This window comes from Lichenostomus cassidix, chromosome 4 (genome assembly GCF_008360975.1).
Source record: "Lichenostomus cassidix isolate B80296 chromosome 4, HeHo_3.0, whole genome shotgun sequence".
Lineage (NCBI taxonomy): Eukaryota > Metazoa > Chordata > Aves > Passeriformes > Meliphagidae > Lichenostomus > Lichenostomus cassidix.
Genome location: NC_139484.1, coordinates 2,193,474 through 2,220,141, shown reverse-complemented (window position 1 = coordinate 2,220,141; position 26,668 = coordinate 2,193,474). Strand labels below are relative to the sequence as shown.

Genomic DNA, 26,668 nt, shown 5'->3' with positions numbered 1-26,668 from the left:
ATGTTTTTCAAATTAATATAGCACAGGAACTCTCCAAAGATAGTTGAATCTCGGAGCGAATATAAAGCTGTTGAACTTTAAGGGGGAGAGTTTCAAAGGCACAAATGGCACTTAACTTCCAATTATGCCTTGGAAAAAGTCCCACTAATGGCTAATATAGCTGATTTATTTTCATAACCTTTAATTACTTCACACCTTTTTTTTTTTAACTGAACAGTACAATCAGTTCAACAGAGCAGTTCAAACACAACATGCAGACTAAAAAAGATCTGCTCCAATGCCAGGTTTCCCTATGCAAGTTTAAATTCTTTATCAATTCTACATATTTAGACGTCTCACTAAATGGGAATACTTGCACTTTTTTATAACAACTGCATACAACAGACAGTAGTTAACATTAAATCTGATTATTAGTATTTTATCTGGATGAGCTTTTACCAGTGTTATTTGGAGGAAGTAATTAGGGATGAAGACCATAGTTTTGTTTTGGCTAGTATAAAGTCAGGGGCTTCTCATATTTTAGCAATACAAGCCATAGTATTTGTGAAGTTGAGTATTTTGACAGCTTGCAATACCAGTACCCGGGAGATCCAGGAGGGCCAAACACCGAGGGGAAAATGTGCAATTTTAGGTCTCCTGGCATGCTATTCCCTTGTGCCACAGGTGTAGGCTGTAACATTTGCTAAGCATCCAGGGTGATCTAGCGGCACGTTTCTTAAAGCAGAAGTCCTGGCTTTTATTTAATTTTAAACAGGAGAGTCTTAATTAAGGTGTTTTACGTGCCCTGGGGATTTCGGAAGCCTTCTGGCAGGAGCGTGGCCGCAGGCAGGGCTGCGCGCTGGGGAGCAGCGGAGCTGGGGAGCAGGCGCTGCTGGCAAAAGCGAGAAGCGATTGCCCTCTAGTGCCCAAAGCGAGCCGAGGATGCGCAGTCCGAGAGACGGGTGGTTAAACATTTTTTTCCAAGTTACCTGCCTGTCTCGTGCTGGCCAAACAGGCTTTTTGCAACCAGCAAAATCGGGGGGAACACACCGCCCAGCCCTCGAGGATGCCTTTGCCTTTGGAGAGCAAGAGTCCTGATCTGATAAAGCCTCGGAGTCGGGCTGAGTGACTCATCAATGTCACCCAAACTCAAACACCGTCTCGCAGAGGATGCTCCACTTGATCCGGTTTTATCTCTGCAGGAAATCTTAATTGGAGGTTTAATAAGAAGTGAAATCCCAGCAAGCAGACAACAGCAGAACAAGGGAAGCACCAAAGCGGAGCAAATACTCTAAAGATTATCAGGATGACTTTAATTTCCTAATGGTAGCTGTGATTTCTTTTATATTTCTCTCACACATAAATGAGTAGATGCAGAAGAGGTTTCTTATTTCTGTCCCCACCTTGCTCCCCTCTTTTCCAGCTGTGTGACACAGCAGGGTCACGGATGGAATAGCCCACAATCCAGGGGTATCAATCTCCTAGCAAGCTTCCAACTGAGGAAAGTAAAACCCATATGAGCTTGAACCTGGCAGAGTCACAAATGGCCTCAGCAACAAGTCCCTCTCTCTAAATACTTCTTACAAGCATTTTCCAGTTTCAGGTGCAAAGCTTAAGATGAATGAATAGTTTTCAGAACACAAGTCAAAAGTGTGATCTGAGTTAATGGAGGACACATCAACTGATAAGTATCTGCCTGGAAAAAGCATTTCTTCCCTGCAGTTCCAAAATCATTCATTGTTTACTGTCTCGCATTGTTCCAATAGACAAACAAAATAAATAATTCAGAAAGATGTTAATTCCTACTTAAATCCATAGAGCAGCACAGGCTATTTATTTAGTTAGCTTTAACTGCCTCTGAATCATATGGTTTACTGTTACCAACAGCAATTTTTCATGAATTTCAGCAGAACTGCCAGGAATTGCACAAGGCCTTCAAAGGAATGAGATTTAAGCACCTCATACTTCATCCATACAGGGACAGACCAGAGGCCCAGTGCTTTAGCTGGAGGTGTCATGGACTAAGGCATGCACCTTTGTGCCCATCCAGCACTCCAACAGCTCCCTCGTGGTACTTTTCCTGCTACACAGCACCTCCCTTTGATCCCTGATGGAGGCACAGCCATGCACAGCTGCACCTGCAATTGTAGCAGCCCGCTGATTCACTTGGAAAATCCCCAGACAATCTCACAGATCCTAAAATGGACCATGAAATACCGATCGCTCTGATTGCAGAATGGAAACTGGAGAGAAAGCCCTACAAATCTTTCCTCAAACTTCTGTGTTTTTCACTTTGGTCACATTAGTTTCCCAGTCCAGCACAGAATTTATCACCCCTTCAAAATACCTGTGCAGTTTGTTAAATATGGGACCACGCTCCATGTCAAAGATTCACTTTGTCCTAGTTTTGCCCTACCATCATTCCCATTTGAAACAGCAACGAAGCATTTTAGATAAGAAATGCTGATAAATAGATGCACATCCTCAAAAAGTTATGTTTAGATTCATTTCTGTATCCTAAGAACATGGCAGAGCTGTTTAATGCAGCTTATCTTGATGCACCAAGAAAGCAAGTGACACTGAGTGCTCCTTGAACTACTCAGAAACTTCCCTCTTAACTCAGATTACCAGTATCAATCACCGGCCTTATTAACGTGTGTTTTTAATTGCTTTATGGATTTTGTTTTACTTACCCTTCTTTTACTTCTTGTTGCAGATAATGTTAAGTGTCCTCTTCATTGATTATTGGCAGCTGCTGCATTCTGAGAAAACCTCTTTCAATTTATCTTTCCGGGTGCTTTGACTTCCCGCTACGACAGCTTTACAACCTCTCCGACAGCTTCATAAACGCACTGCAATGGTCACATGAACGTCCTGGAAGGGGAACCTCCGCAGCTCCTCATTCCTATGGCACTTTAGGAAGAGCACCACCCAGAAAAGCAGCGAGTCCAGCAGGAGCTGGAAGCCCTAGGAAAGATGAATCTCATGGGGAAGCTCCGCAGAAGCTTCCGAACGCTGGTCATTCTCCTGGCCACCTTCTGCTTGGCAAGTATTGTCATCTCTGCCTATTTCCTCTACACTGGCTACAAGCAGGAAATGACCCTGGTGGAAACCACTGGACAAGCAGAGTGTGAGGACGCCAAGCTCCTGCCCTACAGGTCTGCGGAGCTGAGAACACCCAGGCCCATCGATCCCTCTAGAACTGATCCCACTGTGCTCCTGTTCGTGGAAAGCCAGTACTCCCAGCTGGGGCAAGACATCATAGCCATCCTCGAGTCCAGCAGGTTTCAGTACCACATGGTCATCGCACCAGCCAAGGGCGACATTCCCCCTCTCACAGACAACGGCAGAGGGAAATACACCATCGTTATATACGAGAATATTTTGAAGTACGTGTCCATGGACTCGTGGAATAGAGAGCTTCTGGAAAAATACTGTGTGGAATACAGTGTTAGCATCATTGGTTTTCATAAAGCCAACGAGAACAGCTCCCCGAGTACCAGGCTGAAGGGGCTGCCATTGCAGCTGCACAACAACGTGGCGCTCAGAGACTGCGTGGTGAACCCTCAGTCGCCCCTGCTGCGCATCACCAAGGCGCCCCGGCTGGAGAAGGGCCCCCTGCCCGGCGAGGACTGGACAGTATTCCAGTTTAACCACTCCACCTACCAGCCTGTGCTCCTGACTGAGCTGCAGCCCTCCAGGCCCACCCCTGCCACGCTGCCCAGGGCTGCTCTCTACGCCACCGTCATCCAGGACCTGGGCCTGCACGATGGCATCCAGAGAGTTCTCTTTGGCAACAACCTGACCTTCTGGCTCCACAAGCTCATCTTTATCGATGCCATCTCCTTCCTGTCGGGCAAGAAGCTCACGCTCTCCTTGGACAGGTACATTCTGGTTGACATAGATGACATCTTTGTCGGGAAGGAGGGGACGAGGATGAACGTCAACGATGTGAAGGTAAGGTGAGGACTGGGGGATACCATCCCAGACCTGTGTGTGTGCAAATGGGTATTTGAAAAGTTCAGCCAGCAGACACATAAACCATAACCTGAGATTACTTTAAAAGCTTGTTTTCCCACATACATATTGAGATGCACTCATAGATAATACATATATATATATAGATATAGATATGGATATTTCTTTCACTATTCCTGTAGACAGAACAATAAAAGATGGTTGCCTTTTTAAACCTCACCATCACTGAATTTAAAAATAACAAAAAGAGCAAAAGGGAGAAAAGAGGCTGAAGAAGTTACAGCCCTGATGTGCCTTCTAAGAGTTAGCAGGATAATTTTTCATTACCAGACTAGCAGGTAAGCATTTAAAGCTACCAGAGACAGGGTGGAAGCACAGCATGCACTTGAGCAAGTGACATAATCATCTGACATAGAGAAAGGCCTGCAGACTACTCACTGGGGGCTCTTCTACACTTATTTTCCTGATCTGTGGTACCCAGGGACACCATTAAATTTATTCAGAGTAATTTTCAAAGATGTGTGCAACTTGGAAAGAATAGACAGAACTCAACAGCATGACAGTTATTTCTTGTCATTTTCCACGTGTGGGAATCATAGTCAGAGATTAATTGAATCCCTAAGCATGCAATATCACATTCTCAAGCCTTTATTCCAGAGGGTTTTTTTCTGTAAATACTCCAATGCTTTCAAGAACAATAAGCAAGCCTTTTGTTTTTAAAAGCAGATTTCTATTTAATTTCTAAACCCTCATTTCCTTTTCTGCAATTTCTGTTTTTATTTGCTTCCTCATCCAGACCACTGAGGCATCCAAATACCCAGCAAACGCAGTAGTCTCACATACAACTGAAACAATTCTGCACATCAGAACTCTTTGGGTAATTCTATTAGCCAAAGAGGCATATGAATGCTCCTCAGGGCTGATTCTGAGCGCCAGGCACTCCAAGTGCCTGGTGCCTTTGAGATCTGAGCACTGTGCACAAGCTCAGTGATCAAGTGCTCTCTCTCTCTGGAAACACGAGAAAGGGCTTGTACACAAGAGGAAATTAACTCCAAAGGCAATTGTGAAACAAGTTTTTCAGCAGCAGCTTCCCGCCCCTGCATTTTTGAGAGCATCTTTCTGATGTGGTGTGCTGCACTGAGGAAGCCTGTTACTATCCCACAGGGGTTAAAGAGCCTCATTGCCAGCAGAGGAGTGGCCACACACAGACACTGGGAGATTCAGAGCAGAGCTCTCACTAAATCACCTCGTGCAGGAAAAAGCTCAGGTCACCTCCATTATTACCCAGCAGTCAACAGCATTGCTAGGCAAACCCTTCCACCTGCTTGGCACAGCAGCCATGCTTCCATGCTCATTATAAGAGACACAGCAGAAAACTCCTCATCCAGGGGCTGCAGGAGGAGCTGGATGCTGTTAAAAGCATTCAGCACTATTTTTATGTGCATTTATCCATCTGAAAACCAACCAGTCCACACTGCTGAATATCTGGACAATAACAAGGAAAAACATCTGCTAGGGTTCAGGTCTTTATTTATTTATTTTTAAGCAGTGCATGGTGAGTGTTCCTTCATTCATTATGTTTGAGCCAGGATATGAAGGGAAGCTTCCATTCTTCCCACATTTCTCCAGTGCCAAATTAGCAGCCCACTTTCATCACAAAAGCACCAACAGTGCCACTCACAGGATAAATCCTCTCCTCACCTCACACAAGAAATCATGCCACAAACACTAACCACGGGGAGAAACCTTCTGCAGGCACAGGCTCAGAACCAACCTTCCCCTCAAGCTCTCTTTCGGGGACAATAAAAAGTTTATCTTCCTTTTTAGGTGAATGTTTCGCACATAAATCCACTCTGCAACTTGAGCATCCGCAGATACTCTGTCCTTAACATCGTGGATTTCATTTCTGATCAGTTACCTGGCACAGATTCATTCCTCAGGGTGTTTCACAAACACTTGCTACACAAATCACTCTGTTCTTACAGACTGGACATTCCCAGAATGCATTAACCCACAGAACAGAATCCTGCTAATGAACATAACACCAAAAGCAGAGTGCACTTTGGTTAGTTCACAGAAAAGGATAATTACAGCCAGTTAGAGAACAATCTCCCAAGTCACTGGGGGAAGGAGGCAATTAAGATCCAGCTGCCCTCCCTTCACCCCGTAAGGCAGAGCAGCTTTGCTTGAGAGGCAAAAATAACTATTTAGGAGGTTGATATTTCAGTGATGTCAAAGCATTGCTCAGCCTTTGGGAGGAGTGGCTGTGGCTGCTCACAGGGAGTTCACTTTGCAGAGGTATAGGGACTCTCTGCCAGGCTCTCCTAAGGTCCTCTGCACACCCAAATCCCTTGGGAATGCTTTAATACACTGCAACTCTTCCAGTAACAATACTGGCATGTAACAATAGTAAGAAAAGTAAACCTGTGCCTGTGTAATTACTTCCTGCAACCCAAATGTTTTTATTCCCTCACAAAGCTGTTTCTCAGTTAGGTACTGCAGAGATAATATATAGTTTTATGAAGGGTGGCAGCAGCTACAGAAACAGAGATTAGAGAACAGGGTTATTATGGACTCTTTTTACCATGGAAGATCTCCTAGTCCCTGGTGTTGAAGCAGTTGGGCAAGGTCATGTCTGGCTAAGTAATTAACAGGAACTCATCAGAACCACAGAAAGCTGTTTTACCAAGCTTTGTGAAGATCTATCTTGAGCCTAGCAAAGCTCTGCAAATGAATTTCACCTTTTTCTGCCTGCCAATATATTATCTCAGCACTTGATTTTAAAAGGCAAAAGAATTAATCAGTTAATTTGCAGAAATAGTGAATTTGTGTACTCAAATTATGTTGGTTCCCAGCCACACAGCAAGTCCAGTACCACTGGCATCAGGGATTTGGCAAAAAACCCTAGAAATGCCTTGTTATGCTGGGTTTGGGAGTGCCATACAGAAAAAATACATCACTTTCACCTTTAAAGTTTCCTTTCAACTGAGCACAAACAGGGCTGCGTTACCCAAACAAGGAGTAAGAACTTGCCAAAGTATTTCTATTTTGTCTGTTGCCATAGTATGAGCAAGTACAATATTTACTCACCCAGGAAGAGCTCAACACAGTCACCAGGGCTTTTCCAACACCTTTCATAAATACACTTTCTACTGTTAATTCAAAAGCCCTGCAAGAGCACAGTGCCAGCTAAGACATTTACTCTGGAATAAATAAAACAAATAAAACCCCTGCTTTGCCAAACAAAGCAAAAAGCATTAGCCTTCCACTTTCTACCCTTCTCTTAGCTCTAGAATTTAGACTGCACCACAGCTTCTTCCAGGTGGATTCAGGAACCACCTGTTTCCCTCTCTTCCCCCACTCTCCCAGCTGGAGCTGATAAGATTATCAAGCAGGAATTGCTTGTCCCAGCACCTCTGTATTTCACAGCCCCTTTCTCTAAAAGCTGTATTTCCCTTTGCTGTATTCCCTCTAATTGTCACTATAGGGGTGGATAGAGCTTCCTTGGGCTTTCTGAGGTGCTATAAAAGAGTGCACAATGCTTGGGAATGTCCTTTGTGTTACTGCTGCCTGCAGTCCTTCCGTCTCCTTGCAGCCTGTCTGCCTTCCCCTCTTCCCCAGTCCACTTCCTTCAGTGGAAATAAGAATTGCATTCTCTCTGACACCTCCTCACTGCCACAGTCTGCACTTTGTCTTTGACCTTCACCATCATTAAAGTGCCTGGAACACTTAAAGCCTGTGATTTCTAGCTCATTTTAGTGTTTTAAACACAAGAATTTGTGTTGGAGTTGCATTTTTCCTGGCAATTCCAAACTAAAAAGTACTGGCACAGCAGGAAGCTGAGCTCAACCACTCAGTCTCTCTAGCATATGATTATTCCTGATTTTTGTGCAAGGACAACTGCTTTCAGGTGGAACAACTGGAAATGTCTGGGCCACATCAGCAGGCATGGCAGAATGGCCAGTCCTGAGATAAAACAGCAACTCTGATACCCTTTCAACAATAGCAAGCCTCTGCCAATAAAATAACCCCAGCCATGGCCAGTCCAGGGAGAAACTGAGCCCAGGAGATGTATGAGCACAGGAATCCAGAGGAGACAGCCAAGCATTAGTCATTACAGGCTGGGTGGCACTTCTGTCACCTTTTAAAGCACTTGAGAGTGACAGTGAAGAACACAATGAAGTGAAGTTCTGGAGCTCCCACTTTTGAATGGTCCTAAAGTCTTTAAAAATGAATTTAAAATGTAGCTGAGAGGCATTACATGAAAATTTTAATAATCTTTTTAAAAATGGGAGTGCCTGCTCCATTCTGCTTCATCAGAGATGACAGTTCATTCAATATTTTCCTTGTTCAGGTCTCTTGAATCACCCAATTCTTTCTGTAATAATTTGAGTGTTGAATACTGCTCAAGTGCCTTGTCAAGACACATCACACAAAATGTTTCATACTTCTTTTGTTTCAATAAGGCCTGTTCTTTCATTCAGAATTTCTCTACCAATGGAGTTAAAAACCCCAATTCCCTTGCCACCAGCAAAACATGTATTCTACTCCTTGGCAGCCTGATGGATTGACTCTCTAGCAGAGTACCCTCCCTGAATTATAACAGATCTGAGATTCCCTCACCTGCCAGCTTCCCACTGAAGATTAGGTGGTGGTGACAGTGTTTTACACAGTCTTGCCAGAAAGCAAGTTCTGGTGGCTCAAACATTCTACCTCTTGAATTTGTTAAACAATTATGTCCCTGGCAGGGTTTTCCTGAATATTTGAAAACTCACTTGGTATTTCTTCTGTCCTAGAGAGCACACTGGGTTTTGGTCTACAGGGTTACATGACTGCAAGGAGTGCCGTTTTATACTGCTTGTACAAGCACCCAGAATTATCTCAGATGTTTGGGGTTTTTTCCCCAAGGAAGAAAGTTCAATATTCCTCAAAGCAAGCACAGTAATCATTTAAAAAAAAAAAAAAAAGAAAAAAAAAAAAGAGAGAGAGAGAAATCATCCTTCATTCTTCCAGCTTTTTAATGAGCTTTAAGAACTCAAGAGAACGTAATTTTGAAAAAGATGAAAAATTTTGAGATTTCAAAAAACATCACAATACATTTTGAAATATAGAAATAGCAGGATTTTCAGGTCAAATTCAGAGATTTCTAATGCTCTCACTTCCTGTGCCCTGCACCACTGACTTGTGACACATTCCTCTGTCCACACTTGCACTAATTTCCTGGATTTGTACTTATTTCTTGAACCCCTTCTCCAAAATAATTCTGAAGTCATAGGTTGTGTCATACTGGAGTATATTTCCAGGACACACGTGGTACTCTATTTAATTTAGCTTCACTTAGGGAGTCCATAGGAGCCAAAACCACATCTGCTTTACATCAACCCCCCAAGAGACCTGCATTAACCTGAGCTTTAAAACAAGGCATATTAGTTAAAAAGGAGCTCTAACAGTTGCTTCCTGCACAGAAAGCAACACTCAGTGGAATGATGGAATAGCCTTGCAGAAGGGCCAGGCTTGCAGGCTGCAAGAGCAGTCATAATTATTGCCTTAAAAGCACTTGATGCAGCAATAAGCGCATTACCAGCAACGCCATCTATAATGCAGCTCCTTCAGCAGCAGTGCTGCTTAAGTGACTTTAAATATGCCTTTGTCATCCAAATGGGAGCAGGAGGAACACTTAGAGCAAAAGCTCAATTTAGCACTGTTGGCATTATTCAAATGATGTGCAAGTGGCAGTGCTTGGGAAAAGGGTGGATGGAGGGAGAGATGGACAAACACATGAGGAATGGAGAAAATGTCCAAGAGAAAAGGAGGAAACTGAGACTTAAATTATTTAGCAATAATTAACTGTGCATTTTTCTGTCCATTTTTCTGGATCATAATGGGATATAAAACCAAACACGTGACTAGGTCTGGCTTCAAATCCTTAGACATATCCATCCATCAATCCCTTTAGCTATATACACATATACTCACACAAATTCAATCCTATGGTGTGTCCTTTCTATGAATAGGGCCAAAGAGCCCTTCAACTGCTGCTTTTACTTATGTTCTGCACCTCCACCTGTCTTCTTTCCATACAGGCAGAATAATCTAAAGGCTTTGAGGTAAAAGTTACCAAATCCCAGTTTATGAACAGGGCACACAAGGAGCCCAACAAGAGCTGCCCCCAAACACGGGGCTTGCTGTCCCTCCAGAGTGCAAAATTCCCTTCAGTAGATGGACACTCTCAGTTAATTGTCCTTCCTGAGGGTAAACATCACATGCAGCAGGTGGGACTTCCACACTGCTAAGTCATCATCATCATCATCATCAGGTTATCAGGCGTGTTTCATAATTTAAATACATCCTTTTATGTCAACAAGATTTCTAATGTTAAATGTGGTAATTCATAACTTAAATAGTCACACCATTTTACAGATAATACCTTATAAAAGTTAAGAATTTCTCTCCAGAAGTGTCAGGGAGAGAATGAAACAATTTTTAATTCCATCAAGAATTCAATTCTCAAAATTTACAAGAAAATTCAAGGATCAGCTGTTGACAATTTCCTGCAAGCCAGGGTATTGGTAAAAACACTCTGGGGCTTTCTGGGCAGTGTTTTTGTTCATCAGGATTTGATTTACTGCTACACATTGCCTGCATTAGAGTGTTCTGACTTCAAGCTCCAGTATTTCTCATTGAAGAGGGGAGCATACAACAAAAAGCTCCTGTGTTTCCAGCTGAGGCTGGCACAGAAGGACCACCAAAGCAGTGTGGTGTCCTAGCCTGGCAGGTTCTTTAAGAGCAGCTTCCCCTCTTTAGGAAAAAAATGCCATGGATTAATTTTTCTTCCCCCTTCAGAAGCAAAAATTATAACAACTGTTTACCAAGCCACGACAATTTCTCTAGATATTTGTAAACCTTACTCTTTTCTGTGTTTTTCTTCTTTCTGCTAATTACCAGCACTCTTTTAGTCTGCTGTTCACGTTTTTCATCCAGACAGCACCCAAACACTAGTGGGATCTGTGGTGTGATACACACTCAGCTCCTCCAGTATATGACATTGCTGCTATTTTTAACACTTCTGATTGGAAAAGGCTGAATCCCTGATCTCAGAGTTCCATTTTTTTAAATTGATGTAGTCATTTAATCGGCATTTTAGCATTTAGTTTTTTTAAAAAATCACAAACTAAATGTATTAAAACTGACACCACCTTCCCAATACTTTCTGACCAAGGTATGGAAAAATTCAGAGGTCAAGATTTCAGTTTTCCTTCCATCCTACTTGTTTAGCCATTTATCCTTATACTAAATGGGTGGAAAATCCTTCCAAAAAGGCAAAGCAGAGGAAAATGAAGTTTATATTCTTGTTACTTCATCAACTTGGATTGCTCCAGTGAAACAGCTTCCTGTGGCAAAATGTTGATTTATGAAATGCAGAATGTTTCACTGGAATATGATTCAAACAAAATTGTGTTCTGCCAGCTCATCTGCTCTGGCAGACTAAAGGAAAAGGGGGCAGTTTGTAGAATATTAAAAGAAAAAAAAAATACATTCCAAAGATCATAATTAAATGTAGCTTTGAAATTGCTGATCTTCCAGAAATTAAAAAATGCAAATAATTCACACTTTGTGGAGAGACTTCTTTAATATGAGAATATCTCAGGAAATGGATATTTCAGGTTTTTATTGCCTCTTCACTTTACGTAAAAGCTAGAATTATAAATGTAGTTTTTACATTACATATTAAATCTAAAATACCAACACTGAAGCAATTTCTAAAAGTTGCCTCAATATTACACTAGAACTGCCTGGATTGAATCAGACTGAATTAAAGCCATGGGCTTCAGGACCTGCGTGTTTTTCACCCCAAAACATCAGCCCTTCAAGTAAAGGCGGTATAAAAAATGATGGAATTCAGGTTTTTGACAGGAGACTGTATTTGTCTGCCTTGCCCAAACCACGTGAAATATTGGCTCTTAAAGCTGTCAGTGGTTCTTGAAAGCACAAGTGCTTTTTTGGTGGAGCCCCAAGTGTTTTAACAGAGCAAATTATATGGGCAGCAGGTTGTACCTGGGGAAAAGCAGCCTGGTGGAGAGCAGGACAAGGGAGAGAGGCTCAGGGGATGAGGATCAAAGTGCTCTGCCCATTTTCCAGTAATATTTTAATCCCTAAGGGCTACAAAGACTGAAATATTATTACCTTTGTAATAATATTTACTGTGGGATTTTCAACAAATTAGCACAAATGTTTGGGCATTAATTGAATATACATGCATAAATAAGCATTAATCTCTGTGAATCTATAATTAAGAGAGATTAAATACTCTATAATCATGTTAAGTTAGGAAATCTTTGATGGAGTTCCAGGCCTAAGTGTGAAGTGCTGAGGCTATGCTCTGCATGGCTAACAGAAATAATAATAACAACAATAATAATAATGCATTACATTTTTTAAAAATAGATTCAGCTGCAGCATGTGAATTCTTTAATAAAAAAGCTCTGCATGTGTCTTCCTACTAACACAGCCCACGATTTATGTGCATCATAAACAAATATGGCTGTGGGATTATAAAGTGTAATTCCACTGTATTTGTTATTAGGAAAGGGAATACGGTTTCCCATATGCTTTCACGGATATTTCTCTTGTAACTGGGAACAGGCTGCCAGTGCATTATCAGGAAATAAAAGCTACCCATCCCTGCTGTAAACATTCCAAGGTGAGTGTTAGGGAGCAGCCCTGTGTTAAAGACCAGAAGGGATTTGGGGCAGGAACCCTGTGCCTGCAGATCCCCATGGCTGCAAAAGGCTGCAAAGAGCCTGCTGTAGGGTGGTTAAACCAGCCTTCTCAAAACCTTCTGCCCTTCCAGTGTCAAACCCAGCTGGTGTTCAACATCTACAAACAGACTCGGTTTAGTCATTTCAGTGGTGCCACAACCTTTGGGATGTGCTGAATCCCAGCAGAGGAGAGAGGGGCAAGGAAGGGGGAATGCACAGCCCACAGAAGAGCTTGAGGAATAAGGAAGGTTTTTCACAATGGAAAAACACCACCCAGCTTTTAGGTCTTTCTCATCTTACACCTGCAAATTATTTTCAGGATTTGGATGTACACCTTGTCAGACAGTCCCATGTGGCCAGCAGAGCATTAACCAAGGAAAACCTGTCACAGCAGTTCAGTATTTGTGATTTTTAAACAGCTATTCCCATATAAAATAAAATTATGGCATTACCCTTCAGCTGTGAGAGTAATAGAATCTCTCACTTCAGAAATGAGTGGAAATTTAATGTAACAACTATAATTAAAAGCTTGATAGTTTGCTGAACATATTTTTCCCAGTTTAATGATCCTGTGTTACATGAATTCATACTTTACGCTGCAAGTAGCTACAGTTTTCAATGGGAATATTTAGAGAGAGAAGTACTGCCTTTAATGATTGAGATCAAAAGCAAGTACATCTAAAAGTTAACTGCCTCAGTAATGCCACTTTCTGCCTGCCTCCAAAATGCATGTGAATGGCTCTGAAATAGGAACCTGTTTTAAACAAAAAACAAAACAAACCTGTCCCCCCAACCTTTCTGTGCTTCTTTTGCTTTTTGAGATAAACTTATGCAAGTATTTAATGTGCTGGTGAGATCAGCTCTCTTCCCTGTTCCCAAGAGCTAGAGACAGAGGTTGAGAACCAGTGTTCTCCTACATGTGAGAACAGAGAAGAGCCAAGAGTTTCAACTGTTATGAGACTTAGGATAGGATCACAAACACTGATTTTTCACTGTATTATTATTGCCATCAGACATTATTACTCTTGGAAGACATCCTGCTCTTCTAGGGTCTTGGCTGAACCTTTCACCAAGAACTATTCCCTGGGGATGGCTCCATACACCACGGGAATGTGTTCTCACAGGAATGATAAGTTGGGGGAAGGAATGAGATATTTCAAAATTATGTTCCCATTCTCTTCCAAGCAGACAAGAACATATGTCGTAAAAGACATCAGTAACCACCCTGTGACAAAAAGATGCTTGTTAGAAATGTTCACTTTCCCTTCCACATAATTCACCTCATGCACTCAGGCATAGCCCAGCATTCATCCTGTGTAATTTAGAAAACCCAGGATGAGGAGCTCGAGGAGAACACAAGCATTCCTTCCTAACAGGAAATACTGTGGATGCACAGTGCTCGAGGATATTCAGTACACTCCAATGCCAAAAAAGGCTGTTTGTCAGAAGCACTTTTAGAAGCCCTGGGGATAAGAATGTCTTGCCTGTCAAGAATGATTTAGCAGCAACTAGAAAGGGATGAGCTCCATCAGATGGGAGCAATTTCACCCAAAACCTCTTTTTCTCTCTGGTGGCTGAAATTTCCCCTCAGACCTCCCGGTGATGGGGTAAGGGAGCAGCTACTGTCCTTGCTCCAGGTCTTTTCCTGAGCCTAGTGAGCCAGGTGAGCCTCTTCCCTGCTCAGGGAGCTTGGGACCAACTGGCTTTGCTGGGGACACTTACACAAGGTGAAGCTGGGAAAGCCAGGTAAAAGGGCTTCCTGTTGGCACAAGTTTCCTTCCTAGGAAGTTACTGAAAGGGCTGAAAGATCTCATCATTTTTCCACAATTACATTGGACCACTTGAATTTCTCAAGGGTGCAGGTTTGAGTTTTTCCCAGCCTCTATTCCAGAGTGATCTGAGGAAGGGCAGTATGGCAGTTTTTGCTCTGAGCATAATTTTTCCACTTTTTGGAAAGATGTGGTGATACTTTTGAACCTGAAACATTTCCTTTGACTGTCAGAAACATTTGTTCTCAATTTCACCTGAAATTATCTAGTGTTATGAAAAAGTAACCTACTGGAACTTCTGAAATGGTTGATTTCAAATGTGTCAGCCTCAGTTGGTGATCTGGATTGATTTTATTGGACAACACACTGGCCTTTCATGTTTCTATTCAAGAGAATTGAGTAGAAACATAACATGGGTGTTGCCATTATGTTTTGGATCTTCCAGCTTCCTCCTCTGGACAGCTCACTATGCTGTCCTCATGCTGGGAAGGATAATAAAGCAGTTGGAAGCAGGAGGATTTTCTGAGATGGAGGAATTTTAAACCTGTCCTTGAGGACAAAACAGGTTTTAGCTCCCTCTGCTCTGAACCTGAAGGAGCAGGGGGTGGCAGAAGCACTCTGATCTCTGGTGAAAGAGATGTGGTGTAAAGCAAGAACATTTGCCTTGCCATTCCCTTTTCATTCCACAGAAACATCCAATTCCAGTTATCAAAACACTGAAGCAAGCTCCCTGGATAATGCAAGACAGCATCACAAAGAAGGAAGAAAGGTCAAAGAAGTTAAGCTCTGTCAGACAAGTATCAAACATCTCAAAAATATTAAAAAGCCACACTTAATCCTAGTAGTTTTTATAGCACATCCTTACTCATCAAGATTTTGCATACCGGAGATTTCACAATCACCACAGAAAACAATTCTCCAGACTTCCCTGGTTTCTGATTTTTATGGAGAGGGTGGGTAATGGACTCACATAGGGAAAAAAAGTCTTGCATAGGGAAAGAAACCAACATATGGAGGCACTCTCTTAAAGCCACAAGAGAGATCCATCATTGTGCCAACACGCCCATCCTGAAACCTGAAGGACAGACCTCAGTTCTGAATATATCACCTGCTCCAATCTCTCCTTTATGATTGAATGTGTGCTAAAAAAAAAAAAACTTAATTCCCCACCACAAAGCATATACATCAGTTAGTTTGTGAGCAGTAAATTTAGAGCAGGAATTTGAGATTGGTGGTAGGTGTTCAGAATTTTGAGATAAACATCCATGATGAGAACTTGAAGGAAGTTTTATTTTTGTGACAAGTTACCCAAGTGAATGATTTCCAAGGGCAGTAAAGGAGCAGAAAACCACAATTTGATTAAACCTTAGAAGATCCAACTCCATAAATTAAAGAAGATAAATAAGGTAGCCTCCATTAGTCTAGCCTTTAAATAATTTATGGCAACAGAGTACCCACCTGTAACAGGTTGTGGAGTATTTTTGTAATTTCTTTTTTCTTAAGGAAGCAAGTCTGAAGCACTAGTATACAAGAAAAAGAAAGAATATACAACTCAACCAAAATGCAGTTGTTGCTGTTACTTGTCTTTTACCCTATATTTGTATTCTGCCAAAGAGAGTGAGATTTTGGGCTGGTTTTTTTGGGGGCACAGCCTAAACATGACTTGAGCTAAGTAACAACCAGTCTGGGTTTTACATGCAGCACAGTAACTGACACGCACCAGCACAGTTTCCTGCAACAGGATCATGAGGGCTCAATGTGCATTTTCTATTAACACACTCTTTTAGACCTTGGTGAGTTCCCTGTAAAGCCTTGAGATGATTTTGCCATTTAATGCTTATTTTTGGGGTTGTTTTTGTGATTGATCAGAGCTGAGGTGATGGTTCTGCCCCTGTCTTTGATGCCTCTTCCTTGGTAGCTCTACCATGGAATTGGAGACAGACAAACCCCACCTGCCTCATGCAGATGTGGATATGAGGTAATTATAGCATCTCTCCTTTATTCCATGGGGCTGTTGTGCTGGCCAGGCTGAGCTGCAGCCACTGAAATTAGAACAAGCACTCCTGATCATGTTCTTTCAAAAACTGGACCAATAATCCTTGATCTCCCACTGGCAGATTGCCTTCTCCTGATTCCCCTGCCTGAAGAGCCTTTCTTCAAGGGATTTCTTTTGCGGAAAATGCTTAAGCTTTTGAAAAGTCAGAACTGATAAGAAATAATCTCTAAGCCCCTTTACTGCTCTGCTCAAAGTGTCACCAGCTCCTGGTCCCTGCTGAACCTGCAGGGATCCTGCTCAGCCCTGGGCTTGTGCCAGCAGGCTCCCCACAGCCTAGGGAATGGCCAGCTGCTCTCAGCTTGGGCACATGCTGGCTTTTCCCCTTCCAGGACCTGTCAGCACATCGGGTTAGTGTTCCTAGAAAATCCTTCAGAAATGGATTGACACTGGAGACCCTCAGTGCTTTCCCAGACAGGCTGTCAGTCTTCTCAGCGGGTAAGGCTGACACAGAGCAGCAGTCACTGCTGGAAGGAAGCCACTGCAGCATTCCCTGCTCCTGCAGCACCAGCAACAGCTCCTGGGGATGCTCCCAGCCAGGCCCAATGCCTTGGATCTTCCACAGCCACACACAGCTGGAAAATGGGGAGCAATTGCATTAACTCATCGCTGTGGTCCTGGTTAAAATAAACCCTGCTTTGGATTCATGCTCTTTATTTCACTTGATACTTTCTGCCCTGTTAAACCGTTCCCTTGCTCTTTGTTTGGGTCTTTTGCTGGGACAGATGCATTCCTCTGTGCTGAATTAAATGCAGGGAGGCTCCTCACAGTTTTCTGACTTCAGGACAGAGTTACAAATCAGTAGCAGAAGTACATCTGATAAATTGGGTATTCCACTCATGAAAGGAAAATAATTTTTTTCTGTTTGCAATAAGCATACTACACAATTATGTGCAAATCATCACCTTTCTCTCGCTTCAAAGAAACCCACCTATCCTGTCAGACCTCACACAAAGGCAGCTAACTCCAGGGAAATGCTGAACACTCAAGTAATAGCTCTACAACAGAAAATAGACCTGCAGACAGAGCTGGCTGTGCTCAGCCCCCGCTGAGAGCTCCCTATTAATTATTTAGATGGCACGATGGATTAGCACAGTGCTTCAGGAAAATAAATGCAGGAGGAAGTGCAGTCTCACCCCTTGGGAAGGCAGGGCCAAAGCCCTGCTCACTCACTGGGTGTGTGCAGAGCACCATTGGTGTGAAGGACAGGATGGAAGGTGTCTCTAGGTCTGTGAGGGCTGGCAGTTTCCCTCTTATCCAGGCCCTGGTTAACAGCTATTCCAACCAGGTTGGGCATAGAGTATAGACCACGTGATTTCAAAATCCCATTAAAGATTTGACTAACTCCAACCCCTAAACTCCTTTCAGACTGTAGTCACTACGTCAATAATGTGGTTTCTTCCTAATTCCTACAGTCTGATATTATGTGCTATTACCATGATCCTGAAATCCTCACCACACAGCAATCATCAACTTGGCTTCACTGGGTTTATAAATCCCTCACCAAGTTGTATTTTAACAAGTGCAGATACAGCTGAGTTGATTGTCCCCCTTATGACAAATTTATGCTCCAATCTGAAAACTGAAAATAAGGAACTTGGAATCCTGGTCTTGCAGTGACCCCATCTGTGATGTCAGGCTAGACTTTTTCATATCTTCCTTACAGTCATTACTATGATTATAACTACTTCATGGTATTCCTATCAATTCCAATTCCACTGGCTTTGAAAATTGCCAAAACCACAGCAGGCTTAGTCAGATTTTTTTATCCTAGCGTAGATTTCAGGGAGGCAGCACGAGTGGGAAGAGGTAATAAAATCACATCCTGACAGCAGCTGCTTGCAGTGGAAAGAAACATTGCTGAAAGTACTCTTTGGGCTTGGGTTTCCCCCTCCCCTTCCAAAAAATTTCAGCTGGAAATTTAGAGCACAACTATGATTTTGTAGTCCTCCAACCTTCCACAGACCACCAGCAAATTGCTGCTCAGAACAGCTTGGGAATGAACCTCAGGGCTATGTGGCTACAAAAGCATTAAGGACAGATGTTAGGGACAAAACTGAATAAATGCATTAAAAGACTTCTTGGTATTAATAACAAGTATATGTGCCACAGAAACCTGAGAAAACTGTCTAGAAGTGAAAAACAATTTTGGTTGGAAGGGATTTCTGGAGGTGATCTAATCTAAGCCCCTGCTCAAAGCAGAGGTAATGTCAAAGTTATATATGTGCAAATATTTGCACATATTTTCTATCTACAGTGCATATATAAATAAATAGTATTGTGTATATAGTGAGCATATACATATTTTATACACACACACGAATGGAGGAAACCTGCAGCAGTGGAATCACTATCCAGCGCTAGGATCTGCTCCCAAATGAATAATGACTTTGAGTAATGGCAAGTGAGCCCATTTTTGACAAGCTCCTCAGTCATATCTCTCATAAGGTGATGGGACAGTCTAACCTTGGCCATGTACCCCTGGGATGCCAGGCACTGGCACATCCTCCCATGCCAGAAGCACTTCCTCAAATGAGTCTGTGCAAGTAAAATAACTCAAGATGACAGCAAATTACAGATACAGTAGGAAGCAGGAATATCGAACTTCCCCTCCTTCCCTTGATCTCCTTCCAGACTGAGTGAAGAATGACATCCTTTCCCATCTGCTCCCCACACTGTGCATTCTCATGGACAGGCTCTGTAGCACCTTGGGATGGGCTTTCCTTGGGCAGCTCTCCCTCGTGGAATGCCCCAGAGGCTGAGTGCTGTGGGCACCACAACCACACAGATCCTGCCACGGGACAGCAACCTCCCAGATCTGGAGGTTTTGCTTCCCAAAATTCACATTCCCAGTATTGCCTCTGGAAGGTCACCTGTAGGAGCAGGAGCCCGAAGGAAGTGCCAGGCTTTCTGCTCCACACTGCGGTAATGCTGAGTCCTGCAAATCTTGTGTCCCTCCTGCACTTCTCCTGAAGCTTTCCGAGACAGTTTCTAGGAATTGGCCCTGAGACACCTCTGAGAGTTGGGAATTTGGTTCTGTCTTGCAGAAATAATGTTTAGAAGTGTTACAAGGACATTTTGACAGCTGCAGTTTCCAAGCTAAACAATGTCTATGTTTCAAGGACTGTTAATATTTCCCTCCAAAACCAGATTTTAGGTTTTCACCAGCTGATCTCACAGACACTGGTCCTGTCTTTCCCAAGAACCCTTCCTGTCTCTAATGCCATTACCTGCCATGGGAGCAGAATGAAAGGCACACAAAACAATCTCGATTAATAGAATGCTAGACAAAGGACAAGGATCTGTGCATTAATTGCCATCATTAAGCCTTTTTTGGATTAACAGAAGTCTCAGCGATCACCAGTCCCTGTCTGTGCACTTGCACACACTCAAAACCACAGCTGCCTGTGCCATCTGCCTCCCTACAAATAGCCCCAATATTGACCCCCAATATTTGTTTCACTTTCCCCAATAAGAAACATAAAATTCCATTTTGTTGGCTCAATCCATCTGGCATCTGTACTCCTCACCCCAACCACCACTGCATATGCAAGGAAGGGCTCATGCTTTAGCAGCTCTATTGATCCCCACAGACCTCTGGGGGAGCAGGAAAGCCTCTTTAATTACTTTGGCTGACTTTCAGGTTCTGTTTTGCCTTAGCAATGTCTTCGGAAATCCAGTACCACGTTTTAGCATTGTTATCACTTAACTTAGATTTGGGGTTTTGCTCCCCAGAGAGACACTTCCTACCTCAGCCTGGCCAGCCCATGCTTGGCATCAAAATCAGGAAAATTCATTCCTTTGCCTTCTCTCAGGATTTGATAACCTCTACACTTCCCTTAGCCAGAGGTGTTTTGACCTTTAATTAAAAGAAAAATTTGTTGTCTTCCACTCAGAAGGCAGCAAATAATGAACTCATTAAAATGAGGTTACTATTCAGGCCTTAGAGCAATAAGAGCCAAAGTCTCATTAGCAGCTAACAATCCAGAACATAGCACATAAATAAACCTAATATGGCAGAGCAAAATGCCTTGGTGCATTAAATTTGAGCAGAATCAAATGTTTACAGTCAATGATGTCTGGGGCATGAAGTTTTAATGTACTTAATGAAGGAAAGCAAATTGCTTCCTATTAGGCATGAAATGTTCCTGCAGAAATCACCCCAAAAAGTTTATTATGTAAATGAAGGATAGAGTTATAATTAACAAGGACATAGCAGGAAAATATCACTTCTTCCTAATAGATGCACCAATTATGAAGAATAAAGACACGGAAACTTCAAATGTACAAAAGGTAATTATATGGATTTATGTAAAAAGGCTGCTGAATGCAGTATAATGAAGCAACTGTGTCTTGCAGGTGTCAGAGAGAAGCCTCAGTGGCAAATCAAAGAATCAATTAATAAAGTTAAATCTGTGAGTTTTGAATGATTCCAAGCAATTAAGGGTTTGCATGTGAAGGAACAGCTCCGATTACCTTAAAAAGAACCAAACTACCCAGTCTTTGCTTAGTCTGGCATGGAGACATGCCTGCTTGTCCATGTGCAGTGTGCTCCATGGTTCTTTCCTTGGCAAATAGTAATTATTAAGCATGAGCTAAAAATAAGCACCTCTGGGTTCAACAGGGAATGCTGGCTGTATTTCCACAGGCAAGCAGTGGGGATGGGACAGGGACCACTGAGTCCCCAGGAAAGTGGGATACCTGTGGAGCAAAGGACAGCTGGCAGGACCAGGCAGAGTAGGAATAGCTGTGTGGCACCCAGCCTCGGAAAGGGAGCAGCTTTCCAACTGTTAAAATTCAACAGCCCTTATGCATCCTGCAGAACCCCTCAGAATAAAATAAAATACCTTCTGCCTCACATGGAGCCTGTGCAAATCCCAGGAAGGTTTCTGGCACTGGTGTGCAGCCTCTCCACCCTTCAGACCCTAATCACCTAAAGAGTTCTTTCATGTTAGCGGTGCGGGAGACGTTACTGTTCTTCACCCAAACAGACAGGCAGTGACAAAATAAATTTGGACTGGCTTGGCTGACAAGACCTTCTTAGTGTTAAAAAGAGGGGAGGTCATGACAACAAAATTTAGCTGCATATTATATAAATTAATATGCATATATGGAAATTGAAATGAAAAGAAAAAAGTCGTTAGGACCAAGGCAAATCCAGTTTGAGTGACAGATTTGCCCTTTAGGCAGAGGAAAACGCTTGACACACTGCAGGTTCCAGGATTTACATCTTAATCCTTGCTCTGTGTTTTTAATGAGACCTCACTGGGCTGGAAGGCTCCTGCCTATCCCGCAGTTCTGTCATCTTCCTGAGATGTGAGGGGAGTGGGAGAGAGGAGCCCAGGTGAGAAAATGATGTTTGTTTCATGCCCCTTCTTGTACTATATGTTAAGCGGTGATAATTTCTTAAGATGTTCTTCCCTCAAAGGAAAATTAAATTGATTTTGCTCAGCCCATCAGTCTTTCTCAACATATCTAAAATGCTCTAGATAGCTTGGAAAATTATGTTCTAAAATATAATGACTCAGACTCCGTGCTTCTGACTTTAATGGTGTCAATTTAGTGCCAGTTTTTACCAGCTGGGGATTTTCCTCAATGTCTCAGCTAACAGTGGTGTTCATCTCTGAGGTTTTACATTTTAGTGAACATTTACTTGTTATATATTATGTAAATATAGTCCCACATGTGAAATTGCCACAGGATTGAAATAATCAACTTACTAAATGTCTAGCAAGATAGGCTGGAAACCATACAGCTACCTTAATATTTAATGCTATAGCACAAGATTTATTGCCATAAGATTGCTTAATTTCCTTTTGCAAGGGGTGGAATTTGCTTGGTGACTTGTGTAGCTGATAAACACTATCTCTGTTATACATCTTCCCTGCCACCCAATAGATATTTCTGTTTAAAAAAATCAAGGCAGATGCACTCTAGCTGAAAGTCTCTTGTATTACACTCACACACCTCAGCTGGTTAAACCCTGGTTTCAACCATTTACCCTGCACTAGAGATGCTTTTGGTTTATAGTCCCAAGTAGGGGTGCTGGTTGTTGCTTAAATTAGACCAAAAAACTATTTTCCTGCAACGTTAAGTGAAGTTATGACCATACAAAATGTAATTTTTTCAAATGAAGGACAGCATTAGCTGGACGCTGTGTGTGTGTAAACCACTGCAATCATTTTATCTCTGAACTCTGCAAGAACATGAAGGTCCAATCAATAGAAATGTTATTAATAGATAATAGGAAAAGTTCTCAAGAGCCACATAATGGAGACACGGAAAATTGATGAAAACAGAGTTGATAACCCATTCAGCATTGGCAAGGCCAATAGGGAGATAAATGCACTGCCCATCTCAAATGCAGCTTGCCCAGATTCCGTGGGCTGGGCATCCAAAGCACATCTGTGCACAAGGACCAGCTCTAGGAGCAGTGCAGAGCTCACAACTGATAGCAAATATAGGCTACTCACTCAGGCTGAACCATCTTCTGACTTTCCCCAGTAGCTGGAAATATGTCCAAGAAAAAAAATGGACATGTGGCCAAGGCTACCTGTTTCTTTTATAAGCAACACCCTTTCCCTCCATTTCATTTACAGTGGGCTTATCTTGGCTTGGAGGAGAGAATAAAAAAAGGGGCTTAAATTAATTAAAAATTTATTTATGACATGGACATTGCATCTACCATAGGTCAAAACCGAAGTTTTGCTCATTCACACTTAAGCCAGAATTTGCTATTCAGACACAGCCCAGAATGTTCCTGCAGGTAAGTAAATCCCAACACCTTCATGCCTGGATGGAGAGTAGTATTCCTGATTTTATTTTGGATATTAAGCACCCAAATTTGGGTATTTTATTAAGCTTCACTAATAACCCAGAGCATGGGTGACTTAGCGATCAGCCTATTGCTGCCTCTGAATGGCTGGATCCAAGTTCTGCCACAGATCACTGCCACAGTGGATAATATCCTGGGCCAAGCCACAGAACCACCACCTCCTTGGGTACTTAGGCACTGTCACCAGCTTTTCTAGACCATCCAACTCTGATGGAACAAATGAAGCTTTCTGTAACAGTCTTAGAAAAAAGGATGAGCCCAAAATAATATTAACTTTTCTAAATGCATGTTAATTTCTTATTTATTTCAGGCTTTACTAGAGACTCAAAATTTACTGCGCACTCAGGTTGCAAATTTTACCTTCAACCTTGGATTTTCAGGAAAATTTTACCACACAGGTAAGAAGGAACTTCATGCTCTCAGGTAGCTGCAGTTAAATAGGTGACAGAGTTTTAAACCCAGCTTTAAACATCGCCTTTCTCAATAACCCAGAGACTGAGTGGAGCAGTGAGAAATAGCTGTTACACCATTTTAGCGTCTAATTCAGAGTCCAAAGGGGTAAAGGCACTCTGTAAATGAGGTAGACAAGGATGCCCTTGGTGTTCTCCTGAAAAGATGGGTGGTGGTAAATCTTAGGGTTATAAAGGAGGCAAAGGAGCTGCAGAGATCTCTCTAATTCCATTGGAAACAGGACAGCACGGAAGGCAGACTAAGGTTTTTTCAGTATGATAGGTATGATGAAGTATAAAAGATTGGGAAAATCGTGTCTCAGAACCTCTGAGGAGGCAGAAGCATTTCCATGGGATGCACAAGATTTTGTTATGCCTGTGAAGGTAATCTGTCTCAGTGATCTGCAAATCAGGAGGGATGATAAAAAGGAAACACGATGAAAAGAAATTAGTATTGCAGCTGAGCCCTTTCCACACTCAGTGCAGTAACAAGCTGCACACTTGCACTGCGTTCCTGTGGAAGATGAGGCACTTACACATTGCTTGTCCTCCTCATGATTCCTTTCTCATTTTTGCTCCATCTCTCCAGAGCACAATACCCCCTTTTTAAAAATTTTGTTTCTGTTCCTCCTCTTTTGCCTCCCCTTTGCTGCACCTCCACTCAGGCTTCCCTCTACTGCCTCTGAGCTGTGCTGCTCCCTAGAACTGCTGAGGCAAAAAGACTTCCTGCAAGGGAGAACCTCCTGTCCTTTTTGCCAAACCCCACACCCTTCCCACCTCTGGAACCTCTTTGCACCCCAGCTGCAAAATCCCCAGCTGTCAGCCCATTCAGCCACACTCACTGGGTGATGACAGGGAGACTTATCTGGAGCATAGGAGGAGGCAGCAGGAAGATGGGAGGGTGAGTTTAAAATCTGGGAATAATGCAGTCTCTGCTCTCCTGGACCACGTCACCCTGGCAGAGGAGAGATGAGGAAGCCTCTGAGGGATGAGTAGAGAGAAGGCAACCAAAATGATGTATTTGTAGCACTGTCACTAAGTCCAGGCAGTTTTTCCCTTGTGCAAGCACATAATGCTGAGCAACTGCTGCCCAGGAAACCTCATGGACTAAAGATACAGGCTGGAGAGCCTGGGAAAAATGAGAGGCAGAGAGAGATAGAATTACTTGCCTGGAGTCATATAACAAGGCAGTGGCAGACCTGTGGTCAGAGAGCAACTGTGGAGACACAACTACAGCGTTCTCCTCACTTCATCTTGACCTGCCAGTGTAGTTATTCCTTCTGGAGATTAATTGGACACATGTGTAATGCAGCAAAACAAACAGAAGCAGCCCGAGCCTCTGAGCTGCTCTAAAGCAGGAAGCTGCTCAGTTGTGGCCATTTCCAGCAGAGCTGCTATCAATCATTAGCGTCCACTGCGGATAAAGGTGATCCAGGGGAGGGGAGGAGATGGAGAAAGAGATGGTTTTAGTATAAATATTATGACACAGTGGGCAGTGCCTGGCAGAAAACATGCAGCCTTTCTGCAAAATCCACTCCCTGACCTGCCACTATTTATCTTTCCATCCTTCCTTCCTTCCTGCACCCTCCACGTTGTCCCAGGTTTTCTGACACACTGCTGACCAATTTCAGAGTTGCTACTGCTGCAGAGAGAGAAAGCAGGAGGGTGTGCATGTGAGCCCATCCTCCTAAGGTTCTCAAGGCTCCCCAGAACAGCACAGAACTGCTTCCTGTCCTTGGCTCCACTTAGGGACCTGGATGCAGCACTTCATTTACAGGGTGGGGATGGCCTTTTGTCATCTCAGCTTAGTGCAGAGGTTTCAGCATGTTCTCTATGCAATATCCACTTTATTGACTCATTATAAATAAAGCGTGGAAAGGTGTTCTTTAATTACTGTAAATGTGGCTTGCTGACCCACAGAAGCTTTTACTATCACACACTCAACATATTTTATTAGTGCACTGCAGCTGCCGTGCTTTAGTGACTTCCTTATTGTGGGATTCTGCATTCCTTTCCAAAACTGGGATAATTTAAAAACCACAGGAGGAAGGTGTGGGGGTGTGTTGGCAGATTAAACAGTTACACATTTTCATGGAGAGATGCTGCTGACACATCAGATATTGCAGCACATCAGGACACCTTAGCTGGTAAGCTCTGCACTGAATTAACACCATTGAAAAGAAAAGGAGCAGACCCTGTTAGTTCTGCAGCTTTAACACTTTCCACTTGTTCATGCTGCAGCAATTGAAATTAAGACATTCTCAGGATTTGCATGTAAGATTTGCAAGATTAGTGGTAGCAGCTTCCAGCTTAGCTTCATTTTTGAACTTGAAATAGACCTCTAGATTACTGTTATAGTTTTAAAATACAAGGTTAATTTTCATGCACAAGCAAACTTTGAATTATTACCCATGCAAAGGGCACTCTACATCTCAAAGCAGCTGCACACTCACTTTGATTATAGGTTTTCTGCGTGTTTCAGATTTCACATTTAAATGAAGGAAGTTACAGGAGCAATGTTCATTGTACAAGAAATTAAAACACAAAAATCCCGTGTTTTGCCTCTAATACTCCTAATAAGGGGTTGGGAAAAAATATTTAAACAATATAAGCACCCACCAAATGCTCCATGAAAACTTGGCATGAGATTTTTTTTTGAAAGAACACTACCTAAGAATTCATAAAATCAAACAACATCCTTCTAGGCGTACAAAGAGAATTTAACCTCAAAAGCAACACCACTACCTAAGGTTAAACTTCCAACCTTTCTATCTCACCTCTGGCATTAAAGGATAAGGTTATTCTTCTTTAAAACAGAAAGCATTGTGTTAATCTTGTTCGATTTT

General features: G+C 42.6%; 1 protein-coding gene across 9 annotated transcripts in view; it reads left to right on the top strand.

Moving 5' to 3' along the window:
- Positions 1-26,668, top strand: part of LOC146437681 (bifunctional heparan sulfate N-deacetylase/N-sulfotransferase 4) — a 117,918-nt gene that overhangs the window by 59,820 nt on the left and 31,430 nt on the right. For all 9 annotated transcript variants that reach the window (XM_085057609.1, XM_085057606.1, XM_085057600.1 and 6 more), the window contains 2 exons: positions 2,696-3,936; positions 23,684-23,771. In XM_085057609.1, the coding sequence (XP_084913735.1) occupies positions 2,956-3,936; positions 23,684-23,771 (1,069 nt within the window). In that variant the 5' untranslated portion in view covers positions 2,696-2,955. The remainder of the gene's footprint in view (positions 1-2,695; positions 3,937-23,683; positions 23,772-26,668) is intronic.